The sequence below is a fragment of the Hemicordylus capensis genome, chromosome 1 (assembly GCF_027244095.1).
Source record: "Hemicordylus capensis ecotype Gifberg chromosome 1, rHemCap1.1.pri, whole genome shotgun sequence".
In the NCBI taxonomy this organism is placed as follows: domain Eukaryota; kingdom Metazoa; phylum Chordata; class Lepidosauria; order Squamata; family Cordylidae; genus Hemicordylus; species Hemicordylus capensis.
In genome coordinates, this window is record NC_069657.1 from 239553487 (window position 1) to 239567405 (window position 13919).

The following is a 13919-nucleotide window of genomic DNA, read 5'->3' on the forward strand; positions in this document are numbered from 1 at the left end:
TACTCCAAATGCTGTTAGCTAAGGAGATCCATGTATCCACATCAAGTTTCATTTGAGTGACAGTTTATTTTGTTTACAAAAACATAAAACAAAATAAAACAGACATTAAAAAACGATTTAAAACCACAAGTCTAGTTAAAAGGCTTTGGTGAAAAATGTTTCTTGAAAGGCTTCTTTAACGTTGTCAGAGATGGGGAGGCTCTTATTTCAGCAGAGAGCACGTTCCAGAGTCTGGAGGTGGCAACAGAGAAGGCCCGTCCCTGTGTAGCCACCACTTGGGCTAGTGGCAACAGCACTGCTCTAGGGCTGGGAGCTTGTGCTTGGCCCCATCCAGGACTTCAAGCTCTTTCCCTGTCTCCTTTGGCCCCTCCCCAGCAGCCACCCCTCATGCTAGCACAACCGAGAGGTATCACTGGGACCCGGGCAGAGGAGCCACCTTGCCAGGATTCTAAGTTTGCATCTCTTCCTCCCACACACTGCCCGTCTTTTGCACCCCATCTCCGGACCTTATTTCATTTGAATGATTTGGTTGGTGTTCTATAGTGTTCAGTCCTGCTTCTTTAAGAATGCTTTGAAAATCATCATTTTGAGTGGCATCATTTTGCAGTGATGCCATTTCTTCTCAAACTGCCAGGATGACATCAAGGGCATGGGAAACAGAAATATCTATTGAAAACAATTCCAGAATAGCATTAGCTGGATGTATCAATTTTGACATTTGTTGGGCGGGGGGTGGGTGGTGTCAAGAAGTGTGCCAGAAAATGGGTGGGTAATTTTTTAGAAGCAGTCCTTTGGCTTCAGTGCTGATGGTTGCATCACATTCAGGGTCACTATCAAAGAATTTGAAAAGTTGTACTAGTGGCTATTCACTCCTAGGTCTCCATCACAGTTTTTAGAAAGCATGTTAAAATGTGTCTTTTTACCCAGGCTTCTATTTGATTGTCTCTGCTGCTGCTCTTTTTACTCTGTAGTGCTTTTATGCTTTCATTTTAAATTTTTAATCAGATTTGTTTTATATTTTTAGCTTAATATTTTAATGGTGTCCTTTTTACAACCTTGTTTTTAAATTTTGCTGTAAACCCCCTTGGGATTGTTTTAATTAAAGGCGGTATATAACTTTAACAATTAAAAATAAATTAAAATAGTTCCTTGTAACTTCAGACAATAGCTTCTATAGATGCAAAATGCCCTATTCAACATTCTTCCAAGAGATATTTCAGTTTAATGCTACTGTATTTCACTGAAATGGCTGGCATGAATGAAATTGTCAGAGGGAAGGTGGAGCAAGCCACGGACAAGATGGTATGTTAGCTCAATCTCTCTCTCCATGTCAGCCCTTTTATCAGACCTAGCCTTGAGAGTTTGGCAGCTACATTTGTTAATTTGAAGTGATATTGGAGGAAAAATGTCCAAGAAAGAGTTAAGCAGAAAGGGAAAGGAATTAGTGCCTTCTTGGATGATCTGAAGCCAGCTGGTATCCCCCCCCCCCAATATCGGAGCAGAGGACGAAGATGACGAGATCCAGGAAGAAGCTCAACTGGAGTTACAAAAACAATAAGAAAAGCCTTTGGATACCTCTGGGCGAACCTTGGAATTACAATTAATTGAACATTTGATAATGCAGCTTAATAATGAACTACAAGTGGAATGGAGTAACTCGTTTACAACTGTCCGTCAAGATTTGGCAAGTATAACTGATCAAATTAATAAGCAATGTAAGGACCTTTCACTGCAAATCTCTGATATTGGACAAACAGCTAGTAATGCCTTTGATCTGGCGAATAAGAATGCCCTAGAATTATCTGCTACTCAGAAGAAAGTGGAAGAAGTATGATAAAATATGATGATTATCCAAGATCGCGATAGAAGAAATAATTTAAATATTCGGGGCATTAGTGCAAACTTGCCAAATGTGGATTTAATGAGCTATGTTATCACTAAAATGAAGAGGTGTCTTCAAACTTGCAAATTGTAGAAAGAGATCTGGAACTAGTTCATAGGATCTCATATAAACTGAGAGACGTCCTGGTGAGATTCGTTAATTCTGGCTTGAAGGACAGAGAGCTATATAAAGGACGTCAAAAAGAGGTAATCTGGGATAATGAGAAAGTACCATTTTTTCAAGATATTAATACACCAACATTGCAGCGGCATAAAGAATTCAAGCCCTTGACTGAGATTCTCTTTTCAAAAGGGATTCGATACCAATCGGGGTTTCCCTTTAAAATAATTGTCTTCAAACCTGAAGGGAAGCAAGTTATTACATCTCTGGAAGAAATGCAAAGAGAAGTAGCTGAGCTGGAAAGTCTCACAGAGAACTAAACAACTTGGCCTTGAGTTAACTGGGAAACAGAAGAATTCGTTTAAGATATGCGTCTCTGCTAAGATTTTTTTTTTAACTGTCTCCTTTGACACTAGGCCATTTGGAATCTATGAGAAGCAGCTGGAAGATTTGATAAATTACTATAGTACGTGAATTTTAAAAGAGAAATGAGGAAGAAGGGAGGAGAATGCTAAGGTGATTAGCTACGCTGGTTGAATATAGGTAAGTAGTTAAATAGTCATTTGGTTATAAGGAATATTGGGCTGGAATGGAGAGAGGGTGAGCTGATGCTCCTCTCACCTGCCCCCCCCAAATCGTTAGAGAATTTATCTCTTCTGCAACAATGTTTGCTTTCGGTCTGAGTGTACCAGGGAGGGAAGGGGGGGGGAAGGGGTGACAGGAAGAGGAGGCAGTTGGAGGGAAGGGTTTTCTGGGAAGGGGGAAGCATATTCTAAAAAGGAACAGTTAAATACATTGTTTTGCATTCTATAGAAAGATATACTAAAATAGAAATGGGTGATGTGAGGGGATTGGAACTATCTGGAATTTGGAAATTAAATCATTTCTAGCTGACCCCGTACAGAGCATCTGTGTGCTAGTTGGGCCCAGCTGTGCCCCCCAACATGCTGGCATGGCCGGCTTTCTGACTGGCCAGCCAGCCGACTGGCCGTCCCCGTCCCCCACCCTCTGCCTGCTTTTGGCCCCCCTCTACTTTCTCCCCCCTCCTCCCAGCGGCCAGGCCAGGGCCTGCCACCACCTCCTCCTCACTTCAGCAGTTGGGCTGGGTGAGCCAGGGCCAGCCATTCGGCTGCTGCCTCCTCCTCATGGCGGCCTTGGGCCGTCAGCCACCCTCCTCCTCAGGCCGGCGGGGCTTTGCCCACTGGTGGTCCTCCTCCCCAGTGGCTGCCCTCCTTCTCAGGCCAGCGGGGCTTTGCCCGCCAGCCATCCTCATCCCTGCCAGCTGCCTTCCTCCTCTGGCTGGAACGTTCCACCAGGCATCCCTGCGCATCCCCATGCATTCTGGCATAGAGAAATAAGTTCTTCGTTCTTGCTGACAATCTATATAATTGTCAGCAAGAACTAAGAATCAAAAATGAGTGATTACAGTACGGTTGTTTCCTTGAAAATGAGAGGTTTGGGGGATGCAATTAGAAGGGCCAGGATATCTAAACATATTAAGTCCTTTAACCCAGTTGTGGTCTTTGTTCCCAGACCCTAGCCCAAGAAGACACGGAGACATGTATATGGTGAAAAGGGCCACAACTTTATTAAAATTACAACATGGCGAACTGGAACTTTAGGTGATTAATCACCGCTAAACAACAGTGCGGGCTCCTAGGCATGAGCAAGGACCCAAAGCCCTGCACATAGCCTGCATGGGCGACAAACCCTGGCTCAGGAAATAGGGCAGGAATGACCCGCCCAATCCCTTCACAGCCAACCACCCCCTTTTCAGGAAGTGATCTGGATACTTCAAGGACTTCAACCACCCCAGACCGCAGAGCCCAAAGGCTGGTGAAGTCCTGAAGCTGGTTTCTTGGCAATCGTTCTCCCCGTGCCGCACAGGCAACAAAGGAGCGATTAACCAATCAACCTTAGAATACCCAAGGGTGCTCACCGAGATCTAACCTCAATTTCCCTTAGCCCGCACTGCTACTGCCACACAGGGAGGTTAGCCCACGCTTGACCTCCCTGCCCCATAAACCTCCAAGAACTCGGCAAGCCCCCTCCGAATATTGCTCAGGTACAAATCGCACCAAACCTCGGACAAATGAACCCTGTCGGGTCGGTACAGCTGAGGTAGGCGTGCAGCTATCCCTGGTTGGAGTACAACTTTACCTCCAGCAGCCCTAACCATATGGCCTAGGGCCGCTGAAGCCTTGCGACGGGCTTTCTCCACCCCAAGACCCGAAGACACCCCCCTCCAGACTCTACGCTGGAGCCAGTTAACCCAAAGGATGTATACCCCCGGGATCCAGCTCCGAAGAACCTTGAAATCGGATGCGGCTTGCCGAATAATTGAGAGGCCAGTTCGCCGGCCCAAGTCATTCTCACCTAAATGTAAAATTACCACTTGAGGGGCAGGAAAAGTATCTAAATGGTTCCTAACCGTGGGGAGCAGCTGGCCCCATAGCATGCCACGCATGCCCAACCAATATATAGAGGCCCTCCGGCCGAAACCCAACTGTGTGCCCCACTGCGAGGTGCTGGCCCACCTGAAGGCCCAGAAGACCAGCGAATGGCCACACACCAGGACCTGGACTGGAGCCGGCGCTCCACCAGCACCTGCAGGGAGAAACACAGAAGAGAAACCATGAGACGTTGGCCACTGTCAGCGCACATACCGCCTGACCGCCACGGACCTCCAACGCCCAATCCGCCGCACGGCATCCTCAGTCATGCCCAATCCGGAAGCAGTAGAGGCAGCCCCTATCTGGAAGAAATGAAGGGTGAGCCCAGCTGTGGGGATCCTGGCTTCCTTAAGGACCTTCCTGATCACTGTCAGAAACTGATATTGTGTCAATGGGCAGCCGCTCCCATGAAGAAACAAGCATCCCCCAGGCCGGGGACACAGTCCAGTGTAATGCCTAAGGGCTGCCACCGGGCAGAGCGCAGAACCAGTAGCCTCTGCTAACTTGACCAAGTGACCCTTGCCCCTCTGATCCGTCTTAGATCGACAGAGGCACAGGTTAGCCGTACCGGCCTCAAATGTTAAGTCAGAAAGTTGGAGACAACAATCCCGTGGGGAACAGCTGCTACGCGGCAGCAACTCAGAGGGGCGAAATGCGCCAAAAAAGGCAACCAGAAGCGCTGCCCTAAAGAGGGAAACTTCCCAAGGGTTGGAGCAACAGCCGTCCAGGCGACCCAAAATGGAAGCCAACATGTCCAGCATAATCGGGCGCCTGCTGTCAATCAGCGCCGGAGACATCCTGGCCCATCCCTCCAACATACGCCTGATACGTGGATCGGAGGAGGAATCCCCGACCCCCCTAACCTGAGCCTCAAAAGACAAGGCCGACAAGTAACCGCCCAAAGTAGACCCAGATCGCCCCGCTTTGTGTAGTGAGACTAAAAACTGCTGCAGGTGACCAACCAGGGCAGGCCAAGACTCTGCCAAACCTTCAGCCTTCCGGAATTGGGCAAAAGCCTCTATCTTGGCTGCGTAACTCGCCCTGGTACTAGGTGCCAGTGACGCTGCTATGGCCTGCTGGGCTTCCAATTGCCAAGCTGCCACAGGACTGCTGGCATGGGGTCCGGGAGCCGCGCTGCCTCGGGAGCTAACGCCCTGAATCTGTCTATCTGAAAACGAGACAAGGCGTCAGCGATCTCATTTTTTATCCCCGGATCATGGCAGGCCTGAAAGACTATATTCGCCCGCAGGCATTGGAGCACCAGTGCTCTGACCAAGCACATGACCCTCCGTGAGTGTGAGGTTTGGGTATTGACAATGTGCACCACGGCCTGGTTATCACACCAGAACCTCACAGAAGAGTTGGCAAACTCCCCCTCCCAGATGTGGACTGCAACCACAATGGGGAACAACTCGAGAAAAGTCATGTCCCTAACTAACCCTCGTTCGACCCACAATGCAGGCCAGGGGGCAGCACACCACCGGCCCCTAAAATAGATCCCAAACCCGGCCCCTCCAGCCACATCCGAATGGACCTGCAAGTCGGCTTCTAAAAGCTGTTCAGACCGCCAGAGCGAGGTACTATTAAATGTGAGAAGAAAGGTTTCCCACAGGGCCAAATCGGCCCTGACTCCTTCGGAGATCCGCACCCTGTGGTGCGGGGCCCGAAGGCCTACCATGAGATCGCAGAGTCTTCTCAGAAAAGCCCTACCAGGGGCAACCACCCTGCAGGCAAAATTCAGGTGACCGGCTACCACCTGCAGTTCCCTCAGGGAAGCCTTTCGGGCCTCCCCTGGGGTCCTAACCAAAGCCAGCAAGGCTTGCAACTTGTCAGGGGGCAACCTGGAGCACCCTGCTACTGAGTCAAGCTCAATGCCTAGGAAAGACAACCGGGTAGCTGGGCCTTCCGTCTTATCTTGCGCTAGAGGGACACCAAGTTCCGCTGCTAACTCCATGAAGGAGCACAGCAGGTGACAACATTCCCCAGAATTGCCCCTCCCTACAAAGACAAAGTCATCAAAAAAAATGGGCCGTTGACACAAGCCCCGCCCTCCGCCGCACTGCCCATTCTAAAAAAGTGCTAAAAGCCTCAAAGGCCGCACATGAAATCGAGCAGCCCATGGGCAACGCTCGGTCAAAATAGAACTGACCAGCGAAGGCAAATCCCAAGAGCTCAAAATCAGCTGGATGGACAAGCAGCAGGCGGAAGGCGGACTCGATATCACACTTGGCTAAGAGAGCTCCCACCCCTTTACTGTGAACAACCTGGACCGCTTCATCAAAGGATGTGTAGCGGACGGAACACAAAGTGTCGGGGATGCCGTCATTGACTGACGACCCTTTGGGGTAAGAGAGGTGGTGAATTAGCCGGAATTCACCTGGCACCTTCTTGGGTACCACCCCAAGCGGTGAAACGTGCAGCCCTGGGAAGGCAGGGGTCTGAAAAGGCCCCGCAACCCTACCGGCCGCGACTTCCTTTGCGATTTTCCTTAAGACAACCTGCTCCTGACCTATAACGGACTTGAGGTTACGTGTTGTGATGGACCCCTGCCTAGAAGATGAAGGGATGCGAAACCCATCCCGGAAACCAAAAAACAAGTAGGAAGCCGCCGATCCATCGGGATAATCCTGCAACAGGTGGCCCAACACCTCAAGCTTGATGGGGCTGGGCCCCTTTACCCGCAGCGGGTGGAGGGGGGCCACCCTTCCTACCACCTCCCGACCGAAACTTGCCTCCCGAACCAGAGGAATGGGTCCGAGGGAAGCCTGAACTGGGGTGTTTGGACCCACAGAGGCCACACGCGTGCCTGTAACGGCAGGGTGACCGGGAGCACCTACCATTTGAGTTGTACTCCCAGCAGACCAAGTGGGGTTGAACCCACTGATGGCCTGACCCAGTAGTAGACACGGAGCCAAGCGGCTTAGACAACAAGTGTCTGCTATCAGATCTGTCCCCTTCAACCGGGCGGGCTGGGGACATTATCACAAGCCACAATTCCTGTAGCTGGGCATCCCAGGGCAAAGATAGATCAAGGGCCGCTCTCATCCTAAAACTTTCGTCATAGCAGATCCAAGCGGATCCTGCAAAATCAGAGACGGCCCTGTGGATAATATCCATGTATTTCAGCAAGGAGGGGCCCCTAGCCGGCTGCGCCTGCACAATTACCCCCATGTATATGGTAAAGCTGGAGAGCCAGTTGCTCCATGTCTTTTCAACCGGTTTCCGCTTCGTAGCCTCATGTTCCTTGCAGGACTCTCTTTCTTTATGTTTAACTTCGGGTTCCCTGAACAGCAGGCTAAAGATGTCTATGTACTCTCCCTTTAAGATCTTTTCCTTTGTGGCAGGGAGCAAGTGGTCTCCTAAAGGAAGCCCCATCCTCCCATACGGGGCGTGTTGGGGTGTGGGGGTAATGCCCATAGGATAGAACCCCGGGCTGCTAGGCGCGGGGACCGGGGCAGTAGTGTTGTTCGCAGACGAGATGATGGGCGCGCCGGAGGGCCTATTGACACCCCAGATCTGTTTGGCCGAGCCCTGGAGGCCCAACACGTTACCTATCATGGGTGGAGTGAACCCTGAACCCCAAGTGTGCGCATAGGGGGACCAGTATGTGGCTGGTCCCCATCCCCCATGGCAGGCACAGGCCAGGGTATAGAAGGCCACTGGCCGGTGCTGCCGGGGGGTGTCGGTGCTGCTGGCTCACCCGGGGCCAAAGGGAGAGACGGATCCCGAAGAGGCTGCTCCGCCGGCGCCACAGGCTGAGGTGAAACAGGTCCAGGCAGTGCAGGAACCGGGTCCGGAGGTCGTGCAGGAGCCGGCTGCCCCAGCGGATCTGGCGAAGGCATCGATGGACCAGAAGGTTCAGATGGAGTGTCGGGTCCAGCAGGGGCCCCAGCCTTCTCAAGGGCCTCCAACCTGCTGGAAAGAGACTTCAATAACTGGCTCCTAGCAGCCCCACGAGTCCTGCGAGGGACCTTGGGGGGCGGAATGCCCCCGCCGCCAGATGTGCCAGCCCCTGGATCCGATGGAACATTCCTGGCCCTTTCCAACGCCTCCATCCTCCCTATTAGGGCCCTAATAACACCCATTTCCTCGTCCTCATCCTCGGAGGAAGACGGAGGAGGAGCAGCAGGTCTCTTGGGTGGTCTGATGGGTCTCCCACCCTTCTTTTCTTTAGCCTTCCTGGGCATGACTCGCACTGCAATCAAACCGACTGCAAACCAGTTAGCCAACAACCAGTACACTCACATACTTGGCAGCAGGCAGGAACACCCCAATCCACCCAAACTCAAGAAACGCTATGTTAAACAGCCAGGAAGATAGAACCCTGTGTCAGCGTGAAAAACCCACCCCCCCAAGGCCAAGTCCCGATCCCCCACCCAGCTGGGCAGACCACCCACAGCCCCAATCTGTCACCAGGGGACCAGGAAGAAGCCAGGAGAAGAAGAAGATAACGCACGAAAGAAACAACAACAACAACAACAAAAACGGGACTTCAACCACCCAGGAGAGTGAAAGGGGTTATCCCCCATGAGCGCTACTGCCTTAAAAGGCAGGGCCTAGTCCGGGAGCCGGAGGGGAGAGGGACCAAATCGTGCGGGCCGAAGGCCCAGAGAAGCCGAAAATGCGCCGCGCCCAGCCGGGCGGAGAACGTCGTCGCCGCGACGCCGAATGCTGCAGAGAGGACTCCCCTGCGCCGCACGCCCCTTCCCGGGCGAAACCAACCACCCTCCCTTGATCCGAAGGAGCACGCAAACGGAGCTCCTTCCTGCAGAAGAGCTGAAGGCCAACTGCTAGCTTGGGGCGTGGATCGGCCGATTTCGGCCGAAACCACGCCCCCTCTCGTGCTAAGCAGCCAATTGGGCTGTTTCTTGGGCCCGTGAAGGGCTGGAACAAACTCCCTCCCCCAGCACGAGGCAGAGGGGAGGGGGATTTTGCAAGAGACTTATAAGATAGATGGTATTGCTGATAGATATTTTGGAAAACAGTTTTCTGCTCAAGGGAAAAACAAGGCAAGAGGGGTTGACATTTTATTTAAAGCTGACATTGATCTTGTATTGAAATTTTTTTGAAAGATAAATATGGAAGATTTATTTTTATTAAGGGGAAGTTGCACAATAAGGATATTACTTGGGCCTATATCTATGCTCCAAATCAGAGACATATTGACTTCCTTCAGAAAACAATGAGGGAAATTATTATTATTATTATTACATTTATTTCCCTCTCTTCCTCCAAGGAGCCCGGATCGGTGTACTATGTACTTAAGTTTGTCTTTCACAACAACCCTGTGAAGTAGGTTAGGCTGAGAGATGTGTGACTGGCCCAGAGTCACCCAGCTAGTTTCATGGCTGAATGGGGATTTGAACTCGGGTCTCCTCTGTCCTAGTCCAGCACTCTAACCACTACACCACGCTGGCTCTCGTGAAAAATGAAAAGGTTTGCTGGTAATAATATAGTGTTGGGGGGGGGGCTTTAATATTGATGCCACTAAGTCATCTAACGAGAATAAATCAAGATCTTTACAATATAAGAAACAAGTCTTACTATAATTGAACTTTCAAAGATTGATGCATAAATATGAGCTTATAGATTCTTGGCAAATGCTTGATCCCTCCGCAAAAGTTTTACCTTTTTTTCAGGAAGACACCAATCTTATTCTAGGTTGGATTATATATGGGCATCTAATACTTTTTTTAACACAAATCCATTTCATAAAATTTCATAAGGGAGAAATTGGACCCATTCTTGTTTCAGATCATGCCCCAGTGATCTTTAATTCTATCTTTCTATTTATTTATTTGATACATTTCTATACCGCCCCAAATGCAATTTCTCTGGGTGGTTTATAGACGATGAAGGCAGCCAATAAAAGATTAAAACATTTCAAAAATTAAAATTAAAAAGTTAAAAATTTTAAAGCATAATTAAAACACAATTAAAACAGTATCTAATTAGAGGAGAAATTTTTATTCTTCCCGGTTTGGCGTTTTAAACCTAGATTACTTGTGGACTGGGTGGCAAAGCAACAATTGGCCTAAACATTAAGAATTTTTTAAAAAATGAAAATGATAAGGAACATACATCACAAGTAATGAAATGGGATGCGATGAAAGCTGTTATTAGAGGGGAGTGAATTGATCAGATGAGCAGGATTAAAAAAGAATCAACACAAATGCATGATAAACTAGAACTGGAGAGTAAACACTTATTGGCAATATTTCATAGAACAGGGTCTGTTAATGCCTTTAAGCAAATAGAGAAGAAAAGGAAGGTGCTCATGGTTTTGGAAATGACAAAAATTTCTACTCAACCCATTTATTTGAAACAAAGTTATTATGAATATGATAATAAAATTACAAGATCGTTAGCCTATAAATTAAAGAAAGTTAAGGAGAAGAGGCTTATAAAAGTAATAAAGGATGATAAAGGTCGAACCATCACTAACACTAAAGATATCAGTGATCAGTTTGTTAAGTTCCTTGAACAATTATATAATTCTCATAACCCAACACAAGGGAAAATCCATAACTACTTAGATAAGATTAGTACCATGGTATCAAATACCATGGCTAGTTGGGTTTCAAATTAGATCTATATTGATGGATAGTAGTAGTAGTAGGGGGGAGTCTGGGGAGATTCCAGGCTTGAAAAAACCTGGAGGACCCTGGATGAACCCTCAGGAGAGACCTTTCTGCATTAAGCATCAGGCTGAACGGAGACAGGCTTAATATCATGCCTTCTGAAGAACGACTTGCTATTTATCTACTTTTTTCTTGCCTATCAAATCTCTGAGATGACCATGGCTTTTGAGCTTGCAAGATCTTTGCCATTTCTTTTTACTTCTTCTGGCCTCCCCTTTTTTTGGTCTTTATTACTTTTGAGCCTCCTACTGACTTTTCCAGAGGGAATTATGTAAACGGCATTAAGAAGAGGGTTGGCTGGGAGAGGAATGAAGTCTTACATGACCAATGTGTGATTCTACTGCTTAATTTTTTGCAGAACCCAGCATCTTATTTCAATCAGTTTTGAGTTTTACCTTGAAGAATTCCTGCGAGTGGTTTTGCAAAGCGTTTGATGCTCTAGTTACTAATTACTCTCATTTTGAACTCTAATCACAGCACTGGAATTCCGGCACTGATAAAAGTGTTTTATGGCTGGTAATTAAGTTCTTTGCTCTTTGTGTGGCACTCTCTGTTTCGAACGTTTAGAAGCGTTATTGAAGTTGGGATGGAATAGATAAATGAATGAGGGTTTTTTGTTTTTAAAGGTTTGAATACAGTATGTATATGGAAGTTTGAATACAGAAGCTCTCTTGTGGTACAATTATGTTTATGTCTCTTGCTTGCTGCCTGGAACTTTTAGCAACATTATTGAAGTTGGGACTGTAGAGACAAATGGAAAGGGGATTCTTAATTTCTGAGCTTTTGATGCCTCCTTTTCATTATATTATGGATTATGGTGATGGAAAAACAGGGGAAAAGAAAAAACTTTGAACGTTTCGGCATCCTTTGGGAATTTTGGACTCTCTTTATTTTCTGCTGTTGACTAATTGGATGAATACCTTCTAGCACCACTGATGGAGTATAAATATTACCCAGCATTGCAAATCCTATTCAGAAATCTGGCCTGAACGTCAACATTTGAAATAGGAATAATCACAAATAGAAGACCTAAGACTTTTTATATTTACTACACGTAACCTGATAACACACTTTCCCATGCGCAAGCTTTCTTTCATATGGAGCTAGTTCTGGCAGTGTTTAGTCTCCCAGCAGAGTTTCCTCTTATCTTTCTACCTGGAATGTTTTTAAGACTTTCAAGTTAACCCCTTGATGGACTACGAAAGACTCTTAATAGCATCTACTTATTTGATGTGATTTTTTCTGGGACTCTTTACTATTTTGCTTTGATGTTGGAAAGTAAATGATACCTGAGAATTGTAGTCCCTTGATGGGGGTGGTTTGATTTGAACCAGTTTGAACTGGTTTGAACTGGTTCAGACATCAAAAAATTGGTAGGATGATAGCTGGCACCCAGGGGTACCTGCCACCCAAACCCCAAAGCAATCGGACACTCGTACGGTTTTTAATGAATTTTTGAAATTTATTTTTATTTTTTTCTTAGGTATAATGGGACTCGAACCAGCCCATTATTTCTTATTGTGGAGCAACCATTGGTGCCAACAACCATTGAAATCCTGAAGCAATTGGACACCCCTATGATTTTTTATGAATATTTGAAATATTTTTAATTATTTTTCTCATAGGGTATAATGGGACCCAAATCAGCCCATATCCCCTATTGTGGAGCACCTAGGGGCACAAAGGTGGGATGGGTGGTAGACAACCAGGGGTGCCTACTATCCACAAAGTTCCAAGGCAATCAGACACTCCTCTGATTACTGGTGAATTTTAAAATTATTTTGGAATTCCTCATAGAGAATAATGAGGATTGCAGCAAATGTATAGCTTCAAGTCAGGGAGAAAGGGGTGTCCTAGAGTGGAGTGTGGTGGGTGGTAGTTCCCAAGGTGGGCAAGGAAGCTATCAGAATTATTTGAAAGGAATTGGGCAAAGGGCTGATTTTAAAGTGATTTTTGAAGTTTACATGACTTTAAGGTTTTTCTCCATAAAGAAGCATGGAGGTGTCAGCAAATGTATAGCTTCACGTCGGGGGAAAAGGGGTGTCCAAGAGCAGAGTGTGGTGGTGGTAGTGCCCAAGGGGGGCCAGGTAGCTATCAGAATTATTTGAAAGGAATTGGGCAAAGGGCTGATTTTTGAAGTTTATGTGTCTTTAAGGTTAGCAATGAGAGTGGATTCAGTTTGTCATTGAAAATCTCATATGCTACCAAAGAATGTACACTCAGAACACTTCAGAAACAACAAAACCCAGTACCCCATGGGTTAGCAACCCATGGGGGTGGTTGGCACCCTCTTTGCACTAGACCACCACTCACTCTGGGCCACCCCAGCACCTCACAAGTGGCTTTAAGGTTTTTCTCCATAGGGAAGAATTCAGGTTTCAGCAGCCCCATAACTGCACTTGGGGGTGCTGGGGTGGCCCAGAGAGAGGGACTCATTCGAGTCCCATTATACCCTATGAGAGAAAAAAATAAATTTCAAAAATTCATAAAAAATCGTACGAGTGTCCGATTGCTTTGGGGTTTGGGTGGTAGGTACCCCTGGGTGCCAGCTACCATCCAACCAATTTTTCGATGTCCAAACCAGTTCAAAACGGTTCAAATTCAAACCGAACCAGGGGGAGGTTCGAGCAAAACCAAAACCAAACCACCCCCTCCTGGTTCTAACCTGGTTCGAATTTGAACCAAACCGGGCAAACCGGTTTTGTGCACATCCCTAATTTTTAATTCCTATTGGTTTATTTCAAGATAAAAATGTATACATTTAGATTATCACAATTTATACTAATATGTTTAGTTTGTTATTTTAGCTATTATTCTATGCTT

The 13919-nt window shown here is 47.3% G+C and overlaps 1 protein-coding gene across 15 annotated transcripts in view; it reads right to left on the minus strand.

The window, feature by feature from the left end:
• The window catches only part of LOC128339766 (RNA-binding protein 12-like), a 78239-nt gene continuing 64320 nt past the window's right edge, over positions 1 to 13919 (minus strand). For 12 of the 15 annotated variants that reach the window (XM_053284176.1, XM_053284182.1, XM_053284183.1 and 9 more), the window contains one exon: positions 3567 to 8370. In XM_053284176.1, coding sequence (XP_053140151.1) covers positions 8353 to 8370 — 18 coding nt within the window. In that variant the 3' untranslated portion in view covers positions 3567 to 8352. Of the gene's footprint in view, positions 667 to 3566; positions 13532 to 13919 lie in introns of those variants that run through there. The other 3 variants (XR_008313204.1, XR_008313203.1, XM_053284170.1) reach the window with 3 other exon arrangements.